Source organism: Corvus cornix, chromosome 2, assembly GCF_000738735.6.
Source record: "Corvus cornix cornix isolate S_Up_H32 chromosome 2, ASM73873v5, whole genome shotgun sequence".
Taxonomy (NCBI): Eukaryota; Metazoa; Chordata; class Aves; order Passeriformes; family Corvidae; genus Corvus; species Corvus cornix.
In genome coordinates, this window is record NC_046333.1 from 59,392,364 (window position 1) to 59,411,943 (window position 19,580).

The 19,580-nt window shown below is 35.3% G+C and overlaps 1 protein-coding gene across 2 annotated transcripts in view; it reads left to right on the forward strand.

The window, feature by feature from the left end:
* STAM (signal transducing adaptor molecule) overlaps positions 1–16,445 on the forward strand; it is a 33,816-nt gene extending 17,371 nt beyond the window's left edge. For both annotated transcript variants that reach the window (XM_039548875.1, XM_019285764.3), the window contains exons 3-14: positions 501–576; positions 662–757; positions 1,272–1,418; positions 1,848–1,938; positions 2,924–3,116; positions 3,434–3,528; positions 4,760–4,848; positions 6,397–6,484; positions 8,922–8,976; positions 9,314–9,467; positions 9,987–10,162; positions 11,327–16,445. In XM_039548875.1, coding sequence (XP_039404809.1) covers positions 501–576; positions 662–757; positions 1,272–1,418; positions 1,848–1,938; positions 2,924–3,116; positions 3,434–3,528; positions 4,760–4,848; positions 6,397–6,484; positions 8,922–8,976; positions 9,314–9,467; positions 9,987–10,162; positions 11,327–11,576 — 1,510 coding nt within the window. In that variant the 3' untranslated portion in view covers positions 11,577–16,445. The remainder of the gene's footprint in view (positions 1–500; positions 577–661; positions 758–1,271; positions 1,419–1,847; positions 1,939–2,923; positions 3,117–3,433; positions 3,529–4,759; positions 4,849–6,396; positions 6,485–8,921; positions 8,977–9,313; positions 9,468–9,986; positions 10,163–11,326) is intronic.
* The last annotated feature ends 3,135 nt before the right edge of the window (positions 16,446–19,580 follow it).

Here is a 19,580-nt window from a genome sequence, read left to right on the forward strand (position 1 = left end):
TTAGAAATTATTGGTTCATTACATGTCTTCTTTATAAATGTTATTCTGTAGATTAAAAGAGACTTTGAGGAATGTGGTGGTAATTCAAAATAAAAGTAGCAAAAGGGTGTTGGTAAATCAGTATGTAAGGAAGTGTTCTTACATATATATGTGAAATATAGAGGAGTAGGTGCATGGACTACAGAGAATTCCAGTTCTCTAACTGTAAGGGATTTGATGCATTTCTGAAGTATTTACGCTAATTCGCTCTAAATACAAAAGGTAGTATAAATTACTGAGAGGTTTTGATAATTAAGAGAGCTACAAATCCTACAGGTAGAAATGGCTACAACTGTTTGTGGTGTTGATTTATTTTTTAAATGTTGCACTTACAAGCTACTAAGTAATTTACTCACAATGTTCAGGAGATCTTGCTCTCTGTTAATGTTGTCAGCATTGTAATGTGTGCAATAGGAAATGTTCATTCCATTACATATTTTTAAATGTCTTGTGTTTTTTAGGCCTAAAGACTGCCTCCGCTCTATTATGAAGAGAGTGAACCATAAAGATCCCCACGTTGCTATGCAAGCGTTAACAGTAAGTTCTTTTTAATGTAGTGATTTTTCTTGCTAAAAAGTTATATTGCAAAAAAATCTCTGAGTTTTAATCTTTCTTTCATTAGCTTCTAGGAGCATGTGTATCAAACTGTGGCAAAATCTTTCATTTAGAAGTCTGTTCAAGAGATTTTGCCAGTGAAGTAAGCAATGTGTTGAATAAGGTAATGTATTGCATTGATTTATACATTTCATCTGTAAGGGAAATCAGACAGAGAACTGGAGTAATCTGAAAGTGGAATGGAATCTACTTTTGGAGGACTGAAAAGGAGGGGGAAGGGAAGGAGAGAAGATTACTGTAAAGACTGTGGCTCGCAGAACTTCCTGAATGCCACTTCATACTAGTTAACATAGGTATTCTGTGTGGTGTGTTAATTTACAAATAAACTACTTTATTTTTACTTTAAATAACAGCAGTGAAACACTAAATACAAATATGGCGAAATGGAGATAATACAGGGCTTCTATGCAACCTTATTTTACTTTATTTTGGGCCTAGCACACACTGTAGTGGTACAAATACAATGCTGATGTACTATTCTCCCTTTCTAATCGAATTGAGTGCAAAACTTGACTACAAAATAAAGTATATATATTTTATACAGACAGTAACATGCAATTACTTGAAATTAAGGTCAGATTCCTACATTATTTAAGTAATTTCTACTGTTCATGCAGGGTCATCCAAAAGTCTGTGAAAAGCTGAAAGCCCTTATGGTGGAATGGACTGATGAATTCAAGAATGACCCACAGCTCAGTTTAATATCTGCTATGATAAAAAATCTTAAGGAGCAAGGAGTTACTTTCCCAGCTATTGGTTCACAGGTATATTAGAATTTTGTGGTTGTTCTCAAAGTGTGACACAAATTCTTTTTATCCTCAGCTCTGTGTTTAACAGTTTGTACTTTTGAATTCTAGAATGTTTGGCAAACAAAATGAAAACTACCTTATCTTAATAAAATTTTTCTTTGAGGGATGAAGTGCTCTCAATTACTTTAGATTTTTATATAGCATAATATATTTTATATATTACTTTAGATTTTTATATAAAAATTTATATTTTTTTATATATATAAAAATTTTAGATTTTTATATAGCAATCTATATATATAAATATATATATTTATATATATAGATTGTATTTTATATAGCATATATTTTTTAAATAGCAGATGAATACAAATCAAAATGGTGAACTTCATGCATTCTCAGTTTTTTGTTGGATTCATTTTTACATCTTTTACTTTTGTCTAGGCTGCTGAACAGGCAAAAGCAAGTCCAGCTCTGGTTGCCAAAGATCCTGGTACAGTAGCCACCAAAAAGGAAGAGGAGGATTTAGCTAAAGGTGAGTGCATTTGTTTGCTGACATGATGCATATTGATTTATTTAAATGCCCATTAGCCAATCTGTACGTGTTACTAACCGTTTCTTCAACACTTAACTCACCAAAGTCTATTTTGAAAGAGATCTGTGTCTCAAAAGCATATTCTTCATGAGTTTCATAATGTTTGTTTGTGTGTCCACCCTGTCCCTTCTTAAATATGATCCATTTTTTTTCTGCAAACTTGAGCTGAGTTAAATATGAGTGAAGCTTCTCTGCCTGGTCAAGCTTAATTGAAAATGACCCAGAAATGTGAAGTTATTCAAGGAATGATAGGGAGAAAAAAAGGAAGGGTCAAATTTTTGCTTGTTTCAGCAAAAATCATTTTGTTAATTATGAATTAAGGAGGGACTTCACTGTGAAGATGACTAATGTCATCTGGTGTCTTCTTATTCCTGAAGATATTAAAACATTATCCTTGGCAGTCAGCTGTAGTGACCCTGCTTGAACAGTGGATTGGACAAGATGACTTCCAGAGGTGCCTTCCAACCTCAGCCAATCCATGTAAATCTGATTCTGTGAATCCAGACTAAAGGCTCCTGTCTAATGGAGAACCAGTGTGCACTGGAACAGCTGTATCTTTTTAATGTTTCAAGCAATATGGAAAAGTTCAACACGGTGTAAGATGTAAAGCAGGAATGTAAATATTTTAGATCTGTTCAAGGTTGTAACATTAATATAATAATAAAAAATGGATGACTTTACAGAGTTATTCCATTTGTGCTTAAAGGCTATTTATTCATCCTGTCCATGTTAGAACCCTCAGTAAATCCATAGGCAGAATTCTGCTCTCTCTTTGTTATTTATCATTAATTCTAAGAGAAAGACAGAAAGTCATTAAAATGCAACAGGAATAAAATTACACTAAAAGTTTTCACAGAATTAAATTTTCATACCCATCAACCCATTTTTATAGGGAATTTTCATCTGAATAACTCTTCTTTTGTAGCTATTGAGCTGTCACTAAAAGAACAAAGGCAACAGCAAACAACACTTTCCAGTTTGTATCCAAGCACCTCAAGCCTTTTAACAAACCACAAACACGAGGGCCGAAAGGTTCGTGCAATCTACGATTTTGAGGCTGCTGAAGATAACGAACTAACTTTTAAAGCTGGAGAACTTATAACTATCCTTGATGACAGGTAAGTTGTATAGAATGCCTACTACACCTATGTTAAACTGTAAAAATGAATTAGAAATAATTGTATCTTCTATGTAGAAGCATACCTTGGAATGCAATAAATGGAAATATATTTTTGTGTTAAATACTTTATTTTGTTATCTCCTAGGTTTTTTACAAACAAATGTATTTGCATAAAAATTCTTGTGCCAAGATTTCAGCATATATACAAATTATGTGCTAGTAATATAAAAGCCTTTACTGTACTATTTCTAGGAAAGTTCCATGTGAGTATGGGGTTTTTAATGTATGGGGGCTTTATTATTTTTTTATCTTCAGTGATCCAAATTGGTGGAAAGGTGAAACTCATCAGGGTATAGGATTATTCCCATCTAATTTTGTAACAGCTGATCTTTCTGCTGAGCCTGAAATGAGTAAGTAACATTACATTTATGTATACATGTTAAGCCCTGCCATGGCCCAGGGGTGATTTCCTTTCCCTTATGATGGAGTTCAGTTGCAAGTTAATGTGATAATTGAAGTAAAACTGAGGACCCCTTGCTATGCTCTCACAAACAACAGTCAGACCAAGGGTGCCCAAGCTGTCTTCTGCTGAAAAATGCTGCTGTCTACTGCTTTGTCAGCAGCTTCTTTGAGACTCATGGAATCACTCAATTGACATCTAGATAAATGTGGGAAACAGCAGCTTTTTTCCTAAATTGACTTTTTGTCCAATTGAAGTAGTGCACATTTAATCGAGATGAAACTGAAGGCCTCATGGCAGATAGGACTTGGAGACAGATTACCAGTGTTCAAATAGTCCAAGAAGCCTACATACTGTGTGTACATACATGTGCATAGTGGACAGAGGGATTTTCTGTATACTAATTTACCTGTATCCATTTATATCCATCTAACCTACTTTAAACATTTAATAAAAGTATTAAATATTAGACAAGACTTCAAGATTCTAGAACTGATTTCTGCAAATCTTGTGGGCTTGCAAGATTAATCTCCTATGATCTCAACTTGGGGGTACTAGGAGTATGAGCAGATGAGCAGAATTACATGCTGTAGCAGTCATTTGTGATATGTTAAGACTATCTTTAATAAGAGTGTATGATAAGAGTCGTATTTGGCTTTTTTGCTAAATATAGAGCTTTTTTGTTCTAGTCTCCACTACAGAGGAATGAGCTACTTTGCAGATAGTGTTTGCTGAATAAGGAATAGAGAAACTTGAGACCCTTCGATTCTGTACTTTGCTCTGGAGAAAAGAAGGCTGTTTGTCATAGATGATTTTACCAGTTTTATCTTAAACTTGATTTGCTAGCCCTATTGCTTCCAATCACTCTTTCTGAGTCTTTTATCCTGATAACTTTTTAATACGTATGTTATGTGCAGGGAGACTACGATAAAGCATTTACTTGCTGAAATGTGTTTCTGTTGATTTTGTGTGAACTCATGTGGGGTTTTCTTAAAAATGTGATTTACAGATAAAATTATTTAAGTCTGTGGCTTTCAAATGTCAACAAAATACTAATTTTTAAAATTTTCACAGTAGTAGTTTCAAATGCAAGGAACCAAGGCAATATACTAGCTATATAATATTTATGTCATTGCATATTTTTTCTTTTATACAATTAAATCTGGCTGTTTATCTTACAGTGAAAGCTGAGAAGAAAACTGTGCAGTTCAGTGATGAAGTTCAAGTAGAGACAATAGAACCTGAGCCAGAACCAGTTTATATTGATGAAGTAAGCATGGTAGAAGTACTGATTGGTACTAAATGCACTGATGGGACATTTAAATATGTGATGTTTAACCCTTTCATCCTGTACTTCAAAAATACAATAAAAAGAATGGGAAGAGAGGCTTCTTTAAAGTAATAATAAAAAAAATCTGCAATATTCTAATTTGTTCAAGAGTCTTGAAGTTCTTAGGAATTTCTGAAACTGAATTTGGAACTGCATTCCATTTAGGGCCCTACTCCGGGATTGTACATCTGTTTACCTCCAAGCTAGAATCTTAGTGTTGAGTGGCACATCTACTTTCAAAGATATCCATCTTGACTGCTGTCTTAGATTTATTTCCAGTATAACCACCACTCTCTACCCTCAGACTTAAAGATCTCTTTCTATCTGAAAAGTCTGAGATTCTGTTGCTCTGTAATTAATATTTAGTAAGATATTTACAATCTCACAGTGATTCTGTAGGGTTTCTAGACACATTCAGTCCAAGAAGTTTTTCCCCTGCCTTTTATTTTTTTTACCTTGACTTGGGTTCTGTCATTGTTTTTGAAATGAGAAATCAGTTACTGTCTTCTTAAAGTCCCATTTAAGTCCCACCTCAAAAACTCTTCTTCCCAGGAGATACTACTTTGTAATCTGCTGAAACAGATTATTTCAGGCCTGCCTTGAGGTGCCTTCCAGCTTTTGTTTTCTGTGAGTTCATTGCTGATTTTTGGTTTAGTGTCTTCTTTTGTTTTTAAATTTGCCACAGTATAATTTTTAAGGAAGTAGTTAATTTGACTTCTCCCCACCTTTCTGTGGTTTAAGGAGGACAAAACATGGTTTTATTTTCTACTTTTATACAACCTATATATCTCAGTCTGATAAAGGCTATTTATTTGACAGTGCTCAGCTAAAAAAGGATTAAAAATAATTTATGTGTAATTTTTCATTAACCACTATAGTTCACTCCAAGACACATTTTTGAAAGACTTTTTGCCTGTTTATTTTCTAACCTTTGATATTTTTATTATAAAAGGGTTGCACTTAAACTCCTTACTTGGGCTTGACTTCCTCTGAAATCAACCCTGAAATGCCTCCAAACATCATCTTAAAACACTTCCATACACATTGGTAGTGATATGGCTCATGTACTGAATAGGCCTCATGCACTTAAAAAATGCTTTTCAATGAATTTGAAGTACTCTCTCAATGTATTCTGTCAAAACATTTTCACTAATCCCACTAGGTGGTGGTATTGCATACGTAATAACTAGGCTGGAAAAGTAGGAACTGCTCAGAAAATACTGTTTAGAAGGACTTTTAGGAATAAAGGGTATTCTGCACATTCCACTTGCTACCACTAATTTTTCTCATTTGGCTTTTCCTTGTTCAAGCATTTTCATTTCTGTAGAGTAGCATGTATCATTTGTATTTTCTTTAAGTTAGTCTAGATGATCCTCATGTGCCAAGAGATCAAAATGGCTGTTGTAAACAACTGCTTTAGTTTACTATCCTGAAAGTGCTAATGCCTTTGCTGCCACATTTGCCCTAATTATGTAATTTGTGTTCTAGGATAAAATGGACCAACTCTTGCAGATGTTACAAAGTGCTGATCCATCTGATGACCAGCCAGACCTCCCAGAATTGCTTCATCTTGAGGGTAACAAAAAAGAATGAGTTTTTTCATTGTTGTTTTCCTCTCTGGTAATTTTCTGTATCAACACAAATTGAAACTAAGCTGAAGTTACTTCAGCTTCATGTGCATGCAAGAAGCATGCCTGAGAAAAGTGCTTGAGCCATAATTATCTTCTCACTTCTTGTTTCCCACATCTAAGAGACCAAAGTGCAAAACATTAACTTAAAACAAGCCTACTTTCCTCTAAAGAAAGCTGTTTCCTATATTATTTTCCTTTTCAAGACACATGAATACTTAATTCAATCATATTCATCCGCTATTTTTTTCCTTCATAGAGTAGCACGCATGAGTGGCGAAAGGAGTGTCAGGAAGATTCCATGAGAGGAAGCAGAAATACTGCCAAGGTTTAGAATAGACCTGTGGGTGTCCCACATGCTTTTCACTTGCATGTGTATTTCTGTAGGAGTTGTGTGTTAACAATACCTTATAGAGAGAATTTACCCTACTCTGAAAGAGTCAAATTGTTCAGACTGCCTCTTCACAAAGGCATTATAGATCGTTTTACCTAGGTTAATAGATGCACCAAAATTTTTGGAATGGAATTTGGAAAAGGAAGAAAGGAAACTTCCTGATTATGAGACAGAACATAGGCTTAAACTGACAATTCAGAGGGTACCAGACTTCGGTAAGAAAATGGCAGTTTCTACATCTATCTAGAAGTTAATAATTAAAAAATGTGTAGGTTTGTAAACTTTTAGATATCTCTCATATTTCCACACCCATCTGGTTTATCATGCCTGTAAATGAAACCTGTTTTAGGAAAACTCACATCAGTGACATGCCTGCACATATTCTAGTTCCACTGAAACTAAAGAGAGGCGAAAAGAAACATGACCGGTTTTATTCTTTCAAGTCCCAAATATAGCTATAGAGGCTGTTGTCTAAGAAGCAGATTGCCTGTATCTGGTCCAGGACAGAGGCAAAGAAACTAAAGGTATGCTTGTCAACCAGCCTACAGATATGGCTTACTTTAGGAGTTGCTTCAAAATGCATTGTGAGATCATAAAAGCAATGCTCAATTTTATATCAAACCATGAGACTTAGAATAAAAGCAGTATTCTTAGAATCTGAAAGCAGTAATGTGGTCAGATGGTTGCTCCCCAGCTACCTGCAACAGCACGTGCCAAACATATGGCTACATATAGTTCTACAATGCCAATTCAAGATTACCTGCTCTACACTTAAGTAGGCTTTGGTGAACTACTGTTTTTGGCATAGATTCTGAAAATTTTGCTATAGATGTGTTTTAAATCCTTGGTTCCTACCAGTGGTGGCAGATGCTGATCAACATTTGACAGAAAAACCACTTCATTTTCTTCTGCCATCCTCATGTCCAGTCACAAATGTCTTTGAATTGGAGAGCTCATCCTAACATGTTCAGGAGCCCAGGGTTTGTGGTTGGCAGCAGGGCAGTCATCATGTTAACAGACATCTAAACAATCCTTGTCATGCCTTTTGCCACACTTCATGCTATACATAAAAGTAGGCAGAACTTTGACAGGTTTTACATCTTCCCCCAGCATTTCTGCCAACATATTACTGATCCCAGGTTCAAAGAAGCAGATGGGTACCTCTCCTACAACTCCTCTTTCACCTGGAGTTGCCTTCAAGGAACTCAATAATGATGTCCTTTCATGCATCATGGCTCAGACATTTTCAGGGCCTTCTGCATTTCTAATATCCCAAATTTCCCTTTTGGCTTCCATAGCTGTTTATTTTACGTTTGACAAACTCTGCCTTTCTGCTAATTAACCATGGTTTGCTTGGCAGTTAGATGAGCCCCGTGTCCTTGTGCTGAAAGGAGGCATGGGGTGCATTTTTGCTTATTTTAATGCCTTTGCATTCTGCTTCTGGTAAGCTTTTGTGTTGCTTTTTGCACATTAGTGGTTTGAAAAAGCCCCCTTCCCCCAGTTGGGATTCTAGTGAGAGCCATGTGCTGTTAATGTCTTTGATGTGCAGATGATTGAATCATTGCAACCAGTTTTCTCCTTCATTGTTTTCATAGATAGTCTTTTTGTAGTAAAGTTAGATGAGCACATGGTCTAGGTTGCAGTTGCAAATCTTCTTCCTTGAAGACAAGATCACTTTTCAATTTACTTGAATCTTTTTATGCAAAATTGTTTCAGTTTTGTACTTCCTGCCTGTTAAATGTGTTTTGTTTCACTTCATTTATTTTTATTTTAAAATATGCTTTTAAAATTGCTGAAAACTTCAGCTGTCTTAAATTGTTAATGACACTACCTCTGTTACTAAAAATTTTTTGACATACAGATTATAGTAACGAACTAAAACCAAATTGGACTAGCATCTATTTCTATCTGATTTTTTTTTAATTAATCTCCAACTTTGCAGGATGGAAGTGTTTATTACTCTGATATATTTTAACTTCTTTCTATTCTAGCAATGTGCCACCAGATGGGACCTCTCATAGATGAAAAATTGGAGGATATAGACAGGTAAAAAAAAAAAACAAAACATGTGCTTTGACCCAAATTAAAATTCATTCTTAGAAATACCAGAGTTGTTACCTGGTAATATCCTAATTTCTTTGAATGCTGGCAAAGAAAATAGTTGTATTTATTAGTAGTTTCTCTGAGAAGAGGTCTGAAGACTTTTTTCCCATAGTCACATAATAATTTATAGTGTTGTACCATTTAATTCTTTGGCACTTGTCAGGCATCACTTCACAATAAGAATATGTTACTTAACATACCTCATGAAATTTCTCTGTATTATCTGTCCTGTACTAAAGTTACTTAAATTGTAGAATGAACTGTAAAATATATTTTCTAGGAAACATTCAGAACTTTCAGAGCTCAATGTTAAAGCAATGGAGGCTCTTTCTTTGTATAACAAATTGATGAATGAGGACCCAATGTATTCCATGTACGCAAAACTACAAAACCAGCAGTATTACATGCAGTCATCTGGTGTTTCTGGCTCTCAGGTATGGATGTAAACTTTAATAGCCATTGACCTTATCAAGTTCACACTGACTGAGCAGTGTTTTCTCTCAGTTTTTTGCACAGTATGTGAAAAAAATAAAAGTGTTTGTTTTCAGCTACAAGCTTTGGATAATCTCCTTTTGTGGGTTTTAACACTTCTAGTTTTTTTCTGTTTGGTCCCTTTTGATCAAGGAAAAAGCCCATCCTGGGCTTTAAGTTGCACATAAAATGCAAAAGTAAAACTGCCAGGGTTTTGTATAGTGGGTCAAAGAAAATAAACAACCCAAGGAGTAAAATGTCTCCTCTATCTACTCATAGATAAGTCAATGTAAATATGCTGCTATGAAAGAATTACCATCTTTAACTTCAGTAATTTAAATGCTAAATGCTCTTCACTGATATTAAAAAAAAAAAAAGGAAACTAAAAGATTTGAGAGGATGTCTTTAAGTTCTGAAGTCAGATATTAAATAGCAAATCTTCTTGTATTTTAATTCTAATATTGCTTTATTTAATTTCCTAGGTTTATCCGGGGCAAACTCAAGGTAATGCGTATCTGGTGGCAGGGAGTGCACAGATGGGCCATATTCAAGGTTACAATCTTCCTCCAGAGCAGCTCCCTTCTCTCAGCCAAGGCACAGTTACTCCATCTGCCAGCTCAGTACTGCCTGGTCAGCCTGCACAGACGTCTTACACAAAGTAATTTTAAATATTTTTCTATTCAAATTTAAATCAATTTAAACAGAAAGGAATACAGATAATATTTAAAGGAGACTTATTTTTTTAATTACAGATGTATAACTATAAACACAACTGAAAGATACTTCAGTGCAATCATTTCCAGAGTGCTTTTTATTGGTGTCGTGTATTTGGTAAAAATTCCTGACAAACTTCTAAGTCTTCTATCATTTTTATAATTCTATTTTGTCTTTAATTTTCTATTTACAAAATACGTAATTTATATAGGTCTATGCTTTTTGTATGAAAAATAGAGAAAATTATACAGACATGATTTAGTAGTAGTAGTAGTAACTTTTAATATACTTTTAATAATGAAGATTATCTGCTGCTCTGGCTGGCTCTGCATAATTTCTGAGAGTGTATATTCTACTGTTCCTTTGTCAAATATCTTACCACAGAAGAATGAGGAGAATTTTACTCATTTTGGGAAAGAAGTGAATGGGCTATGAATACTTACTAAAGCTTATACAGCTTGCGCAAATAAAGAAGCTAAAAGGGGCATTCTACATGGGGTAGAGGGCCAAAGATGCTAAGTTTTGGTTAAGCTTACCTGTATTGTGAAAAAGTTTGTGGGTTTTTGTTAGTTGGTTTTTGTCTGGTTTTTGGTTTTTTCTTGGTTTTGTTTACTCTCTGTGGAAAGTAATTTTATTCTAAAAAGTTGGGAGAGACATCCATCTTGAGTCATTAATATGTTTGTTAGTCTTTGTCCCCAAAGTTACTTATTTGGGGTGGTAAAGCATGATAAAGCGAGTTTCTGCATATTCACCAGACTTGTTTTGCTTTTTAAAACAGTTTGTTGGGTTTTGGTTTTCATCATGAACAGAATGGAAGATGGTATTCCATGTTGCACCTTAAAATAAAACAGAAGTACAGAATCATGATCTAATTTTAAATCCATGGGAGGTGTCTATTGCATGTTTAAATCTTTTTGATTTGATTGTTTGAGTTTTAATGGGAATACTCATTGGGTACAGTTTTAAATATGCAATGTGTCCGGAGTTAGAAGGTTTTTGTGTGTATAAATAGAACAACTGAAGAAACAATAAGGTTTTGCTGTTCTGTTGGTAAATTGTTTGGCAATTCAACTTTAAACATTTTTTCTCTCTTCTTGTTTTTTTTCAGTGCAATGGTTGGTTCTGTTGCTGGAAGTACCTACTCTAACCAGGCTTCAGTGTATAGTCCACCACCTGGTACTGTTGATGTTGCTGCTTATCAGAATGCTGGAACTAATATGTCCCAGGTGCCAAACTATAACTTAGCACCTACAGCTCTGCCACAGACAGCAGGCAGTCAGCAAGCACCTCCACAACAGCCACAGCCTCCACCACCTCAACAACCACAGCATAGTTACTCACAGAAGGCTCTGCTATAGGATCCAGGACTTCTGATTCCTAATCTTCTTTAACCTCTGCTAAAGGCAGTTGGCGATTCTATGAGTTTGTTCATTTAATCTCTTAAACTTTGTTTATCCTCAGTTTAGGAATCTCTCTTGATGAACAAGTTCAATTTGCACTGACTTTTTAGGGGTTTTTTTCTTTAATTTTGCAGAGGAACTGATATATTTAGGAAATTTAATTCCTTTTAAAATGCATAAAAATTGGTACAAGATTATTTATGTATGGTTAAATTGGCTAGTTTGTGAAAACTCAACCATTGCAAACTGTTGTGGCATATATGTTATGTACATATAGTGTGTGATTGCAGTAGTGCCCATTTTGTATAACTATGGTGGTCATGTGAATATATTTAACACAATGTTTAAAAATAATTTCTTTACTGTTTTATTTTAATCATGAACTGACAACCCCATATTTCATAGTTTTGTCTAGTTTTAAGACAGATGCAATGTCTTTTTCCAATGCAGGAAAAACAGTAATTCTGCATATCATGGTTACAATTACAAGCTAAGGTCTATATATAAATTTACAAACTTACCTAAGTTTCACTACTTCTTGAATTGAACACACGTGTATCATGACTATTAGATAGCTTATCTACCAAAGTAAACTTGTTAACTGGTAAATTATTTGGGGGGATAACAGCAAATTATGATTCTGCTTCAGACGTAATTAATAACTTAAAACTACTATTCAGAGGCTGCTAAACATATCATGGGACCATGAAACAGATCAGGATCTTGCATTTTATCATGAGAAGCATGTAATTTATTTTTCCAAGTTGTTTTTTAAAATGAGAACAAGAACTGTATTCTGTGTGTTGGTAGAGATTACACCAAAGACAGAGGAATTGATTTGAAAGAGAAACAATGGAGTTTTAAACTGGAACACACAACATGAATTACACTATTTTATTTAAGTCTTCTTAATTAGAACATGGAGAATTATGGACATGTAAATCACTTTGCTGAACAAACCTTCAGGGCTTCGTTTTCTCTCTTGTGGCCTTGCTTAGCAATTTGTTCTGTTTACTGTTCTAACACAAACACTTCTGCCTTAAATGTCTGTTTCAACTTCCAGTTGTACCATTTGAGTTTATTAGCCCTTCTGTAGTTTGAATAGTTTATGAAGCATCTCATTTAAATCCACTTTTAGGTTACTTTAAATTCTCTTCTGCAGCAACCTGCATTAGCCTGTTTTAAACCCTTGTGTAACTCGGTAACTTAGCCACGTGGCTCTGTCAAGCCTGATATTTTCTTTCTGTGGATGAGGTGCTGCAAAAGAAACATGGTAATGGAAGGCAGCATTTCAGGTGTGCTTGAGCAGAGTTTCTTGTACAAAGACTGTTGTTACTTTGCATTTGTATTCCATCTGGTAATGCATCCTGGTTTCATCTTTTCCAGCAACTCTTAATTCCACTAGAGCAATACTAGATGGCTTCAACATCAGATCTGTTTTTAGTCTTGTGTGTATGTCAGAAGTTGTTTGTTTTTTGTACTATATTTTAGTGTGAATTAAATGTTGCAATTGTACATTATACTATAAAATGAGCTCTGTTATCCCATATACTCCTGCATCTGTTCACAGTTACCTAACATGCCTTTGTTTCACTATTTTAATTGACATCAGTGTTTTGCCAGATTCTTTCAGCTGACTACTTTGCGTAACACCTGACTGGGGTGGTTACAAAACGTGCCCATGGTTAATCTATTCCAGTTGGGGGATGTTCTAGCCAGCTGGTTGATCTAATGCCAGTATTTTCGCATATTTGTTTTCTCTAAAGTTTTGAAGCATCCTCGCAAACTGTCATTAATTATTGCAGTACTTGGTGTCATCACAAAAGCTTGTGGAATTTGAAAGGAAATGCTAAAGAAAAAATAATCCGACATACTGTGTCATAGATAACTTTTTATGGATTGAAGAAGTGATGTTTTTAGAAAGGACTTTTAGTATAATATAGTGTTCTCTGTATGCATTAGGTATCTTATTCCAAAATCAGATATACAATGTGTATAGAAATGTATAATTTATACACAAAAGTGAAAATAATTTTTTATTCCATAGTTCTTAGTCCCTGATTCAAGGAGAAACTTGAAGCATCAAGATAGTCTTGCTGATATTGGCTGTTGTGTTCTTAGATTGTCACATATTGTGTCACATGTCCCTAATAAGGTTTCTGTGGAACTTCTGTACAGAAATGACCCAGAAAAATACATTTTGTTAGTAATTTGTCATTGTTTTTAAAATTTTTGAAGTCTTTTCTTGATATACAGAAATGCTAGTTCCTGGTTTCTCATTTGAACAATGAAACCTTATGTGTATTGTAATTTTTCTGCTCTCCAACTTGCTTATTTTGGCCATTCATCCATTTCTATGAAAATTTAAATCACCTTCCATTTATATTCATTATGAGAAGAAATACCACTTGCTAAAGTTCAATGCCCCTCTAAATTCAATATAATGAAAGTTGTGAAGAAAGATGGACACTTTCTATTTTCCTTCATACCTTTATTAAAGTCACTGCTCTAAGTTACGTCCTGTACCAGACTGGGAATTTTAGTTGAATTGAATCAGAATTCAATGTCTACAACTGGTGGAGTAGGTCACTATAATTTTAGGTTCTGAGTCTTAGTGTTTCTGTTGCAACCTACATTTTCCATTTCATGTGCAATTTTCAGATTAAATTGAATTTGGAGCTGTATTATCTCATGTTGGTTTCTCTTATCAGAAAATGTCTTCCTGCTTGGTGTGCCCTGTATGCTCAATACTCTGAAGTGATGCCTTCTCCTATTTTGCTAGATGCTGTCATTGCATGAATTCCTTCAGTCAACCTCTCATACTGTCTCTGATACCTTAGAAATTATACTTCAGTTCACCTCCTCTCTGCTGGTTTGGTATCATGAATCTGGAGATGCCACTGCTGGTGCTTCTCTGCCATGATTTATTCTCAGATTCCTTGTTTATGCATTGTTTGGACCAAATTCATTTATGTTCTACCTTACTATGGTATTGAACACTGAAACGTTAGTAACGGGAAAGTACACGTACAGCTACTGTGGGGGAAAGCTTTTAGCAATTAAATAAAGTGTCAGAATGTAAACTGTTTGAAAGTAAGGAATCTTTGGAAATGTTATTCATGTTCCAATAGAAGACCTGATTTATGAATGTCTTGTTTCTTTACATGTAAATTATTGATTTAAGGCTAAAATATGTTCAAGATATTTTGTATAACCCTTTTTTACTTAACCATGTCTTTAAGGAATACAAAAATACTAATTAACTTCAGAAGGGGTATTTCAGTGGCTTGGTTAGCATGAACTGGAGTAAACTCTGGAAAGTGCCTTCTGTGCATTTCACTTCTATAAGCAAAATTTTTAAGCCATGTGTATCATCTCTATTGATGTGGGCATAACAAAGGTGTCAAGATTTACTGTAAAACATCCCAGGAAATATACAGGGGCAGTATGTTAAAATTTTCTGTACTGATGTCACGGCAGTGTGTTCTAGAGTGTGCAGCTGCAGAAGCAGTCACAACGTTTTTGCCCACCTCTGTTTAGTAACTGGTGCTGTGGAGATGTGTCTGTAGTGTCACTGGCCAAACCACATAGAGACAGCAGTAAAAAGGAGCAAAACATAAGAATTCCTGCATGCTTCTCAACAGGTGTGGAGCAGCATACTGCCCTCACGGTACAGTTACTGCTCATGAATTTTGAGGCAGGGGGAACTGAAATAAAGTTGAACTTCAGAAAATTCTGCCAGATTGCAAATGGTTAGATGTAAAAGAGCAAGATTTGCTTTTAATGCCATGTACATATTTTGCTGATCAAATCTAGGCTGCTACTGTAGTTCTCTGATTTCGTCTAGATGGCAGGAACATCAGATTTACAGTGGAGAACTGCTTAATACCTCATTCTCCTTTTTTTTTAGTATTTTCTCTAATATCACTTACTTTATTTTTCACTCATATTTCAAAGATATCTGCAGTCTTTATATACAAAGGTCTTAACCTTATTCCTTCTCTGCTGGGGTTCACAGAATGAAAAAGGACATTTCTAGTTAGAGCAGCTACACTGGCACTTTGAATTACACAACTGCACCTTTGGAGAACATGTAAGTATCTGTTTTGAAGAACAAGGGAACATAATTTTTCTGGTTAAAAACTGGAAGGAGATATTTTAAAAGAAAAAAGTAGAATAAAAGTTACAAAAAGCCTCCATTGCCAACAGCAGGCAGAATCATTTTTTACTCTGTTATTCAATCTTAGTAAAGCTGATCAACTCCACACTACAGCTACTCCTTTCTCATTTTCAGCTCCAGTGAAGAATATTGACCTGATACGTACACTGTCCAACACCATAGGAAAACATGGAGAAGGCCTTGACATTTGAGCTTTTTGCCTCAATATGTAAAAAACACTATGTACATGTTTGAATTCTTAAATTGAAAATTGTTTCTTAAATTAGGATGGTTGTGTTTAAAAACATTCCATTTGCTACTATGTAAATTGCAGATCTAAAGTTCCCTTTTCATGCTGCTGCCTTGGCAAAAAGGTGGTAGGAGTTTTTGTTCTATCCTGCATGTTCTTCTGGAATCCAAAAAATTTTTGTCTTTGTCATGAAAAAGAAAAACCTGCTGCAGTCTGCTTTGGTTTTAATAAAGTGTACACAGTAGCGTTTTTGTTTGGCTTTGTTTGTTTTAATACTCCCTTTGATGTTGGCACATGTATATATTTAGATATACTGCACTGTTGTACAACAATTGTTTTAGTAAATAACACTATTTGTAAAAACTGTTAATTGTTTTTGGTATGAGTGCAAGATATTAAAGTTGGAGTATTTAGTGCATTATGTTGCAAAGTCAATTTATAAATTTTATGAAAGAATAATTTGGAAAGGACTTTTGCTGCTACTTAACTCAAATTTTCTGATTTCAGATGGGGTAGAGGTGGGGTTTTGGTTGTTCTGGTTGGGGGTGATTTGTGGTTTTTTGTTTTTGTTTGATGCTTACACATAAATTACATTATTTTTTATAAAAATCTGTCATTAATTTCATTCAGCTAAACCCAATTAATAGATTGTAAGATCTTATTTCAAGTATGCTGCATGTCCTCTATCTTTTGGTAAATACAGCATAAATATTTTCAAGGGATTTTAAAGAACAAATGGAAACAACTGTGTCTGTACTGTCTAATATACATATTTGGTTACAGATGAATAAGCAGATACTATGGTAGCTTGATGGTTAATTTACACAGTCATTTCACAGTTAATTCCATTTCTGATGACAGCAGTACAAAGTAGTATTGTAGTAGAACTACCAGTAGAACCTGGTGGTTTGATGGATGTGAAAGGAGTTGAAGATCAGGCTAACACCTGGCTTATGAACCTTAAAATGCTGTCAGAATTGAAACTTAATAAAACTGACAGCTTTATGCTGTGTTCTTAAAACAACATTATGCATAAATTTCTAGTGTAAACCAGTGTAGACACCATGGGACTTTGGGAACAGTGGGCAGCAGCATCTGTTTGGCCTGTTCTTCGGGTCTCTTCCTAAAAATGTGAGCTAAACCCTTAGGACAAAGGTTATGTGGATTGTAGGTAAGTTCAGTAGGATAATTTGTGTCTTTCAAGAGAATATCTATTCAGCTGACAGAATTAAAAGTCCTGCAGATTGTGTAGAAATGAAACTTGTTCTGTTTTGGAGCAGGGAGGGGGAATTAATATTGAGTTTGCTTTACTGCCTGTCTCTTAGATGGAAAGCATTTCTGTTGAGATGCCTATGATGAAAATACAGTTTGGTTTTTTTGTAGTATTTTAAGTTTATTGCAAAATCTGTTGCCATGAATCTGGGCAAGAGGTAATATAAGCATCAGTCTGTATTTAAGGGGGTGAAACCCACTCTTAAACTTTTGAAGAACTGGTTCATATATAATCTCTCCTCATAGCACTCACTTCATGTCACATTTATGAATTGTCTTACTACTGTAGCTGGTTTTTGAAATCTTATTCTACTCTGTTGCAGGATAAAGATTTTTCTTTCTCACAGTGTTCATAAATTTAAGTTTCTATTTTAAGTGAAGTGTGGTTTTGTTGATACTGATTGTGATCTATGTTTTATGTGGGAAATGAGAATTAAGCCATTATGAGAGAACATGTGGGAGGATTTCTGATTAAGGCTGATCTGCGTTTTTAAAACTTCCCATCAACCCTGGGAGTGTACATGGGCAGCATGTGGTAATGCAGATAATCACATAGGGCTAAAAAAGGCAAATACGTATTTTGAATTACAGGTTTAGAGCATCTTCAGTATACAATCTCCTGATACAAAATATAAGGAACATGGTCATCGTTGCCCCTAATATTTTGCTTCGACTTTGCTTAACCGTGTTAAGCATGGGCTTTGAGTCCTCACATATGCACCTTTGATTGCTAACAACAGTGCAGCTCGGTGCCTACGCCCCTTGTTCCCAGGCTTGGTGACATCTACCACCTTAGCAGTTGTGCTTCGGTGCCTTGTAGAGGTGCAGGATCCAGCAGGAACGTGGCAGGTGCTTGGTGGAGCCTGTCATCTGTGGGACACTGCTCAATAGCACACACTCTTTGACTGGTCACTGCCTCTGTTTACCACTTCCTGGCTACAGGAAACACACATATCAAGGAATGGAACCCTTCAATATATACATACCTGGACCACTCAATTTTATACTACAACAGTTTTGAAGCTTGACTTACTAACAAGGCTCTACTACTGAAATCACACTGCAATCTATTTCTAGCCAGTTGTGATGGCTTGCCCCTGTTGACTCATGCATCCTCAGGTATTTGTGGATTATGCAGATGTGTTTTATTTTGCAGTCTATGTGTCAGACTGTCCCAATTTACTGTGCTTCTCAAAGGAGTGTGAATATTTAGATCCCTTGGTTTTAATGGCTTTTAGACTTGTGAAAATTTCCCCAAATTAGTCTTTTCTTTGCCTGTCATAGCTGATGCTGCAGAATGGTTAGGCAAATCCTTCAGCAAAAATCATGTGACCTGATAAGCATAGGTAATACAATGATTTTCATAAAAATACGTTGGTTTACATAAGAACAAATGGAAGTCTTGTCTCAGTGAATGGCAGAGAAGTCATGGTTCTCTGAACCTGAGTTTGAACACAGGGTCAGTACCAAGCATCTCACTGAAATGTGCTATTGAAACTTTCAAATAAGTTGGGTGGGTTTTTTTCAGAGAAATCATGGGTGCTGTCTAAAAGACTCTTGTTTGGGGTGTGTTTGTTCAGAGAACTCTTTCCTCCTGGTGGGGTGAGGCAAAATAAATAGTGAAGAATTTTCTGCTTTATTCAAGTCCACAACCTCGCTTTGTAGCTGATTTCTGGCAGCTTCTGTGGAATCATGATTTATATTATCTGATTGTGTGGCTAATGACACTCCACTATATCCACTAGGATATAGCATTAGTAATTTTTAAAGCTCTTCCTGCTCACTTAACTGTAAAGTAGGTGATTTTAATTTAGTAGTTTATTTTACTAAGCTTGTTCTCTCAAAACAGACGTGCTTTCTACTCTTGAGCACTTCTTCTCTTCTGGATAATCAAGGCTTGCTGTAAATGTTGGCTGTTCCTTCCAAAGTTTCGGAGTCCCACTGATCACTTCTGAGGGCAGCTATTTGTCCTAGTTGCTCAGACTAGTTCCTAATTGCCTCTTCCAAAAACTAGACTCCTTGAGTTTGTCCATCCCTGAGGCTCAAATTGACACCAGATTTGTTCCCAAGCTTTCTTTATTCAAGACAGACAGTAGTAGCATGAAATAATTTTGTGTATCTATGAACAGCACTGAGTTGAGCAGCATTCAGTGGGATCCTGTACTGCAGGAGCAATGCAGAGTCCAAATCCCAGCTCTCCTGTATATATATTCAATCACTTCCATGTACTATATATATTTCCTAATGGTTATCTCCTTTCATATGCTTTCTCATATTTGAT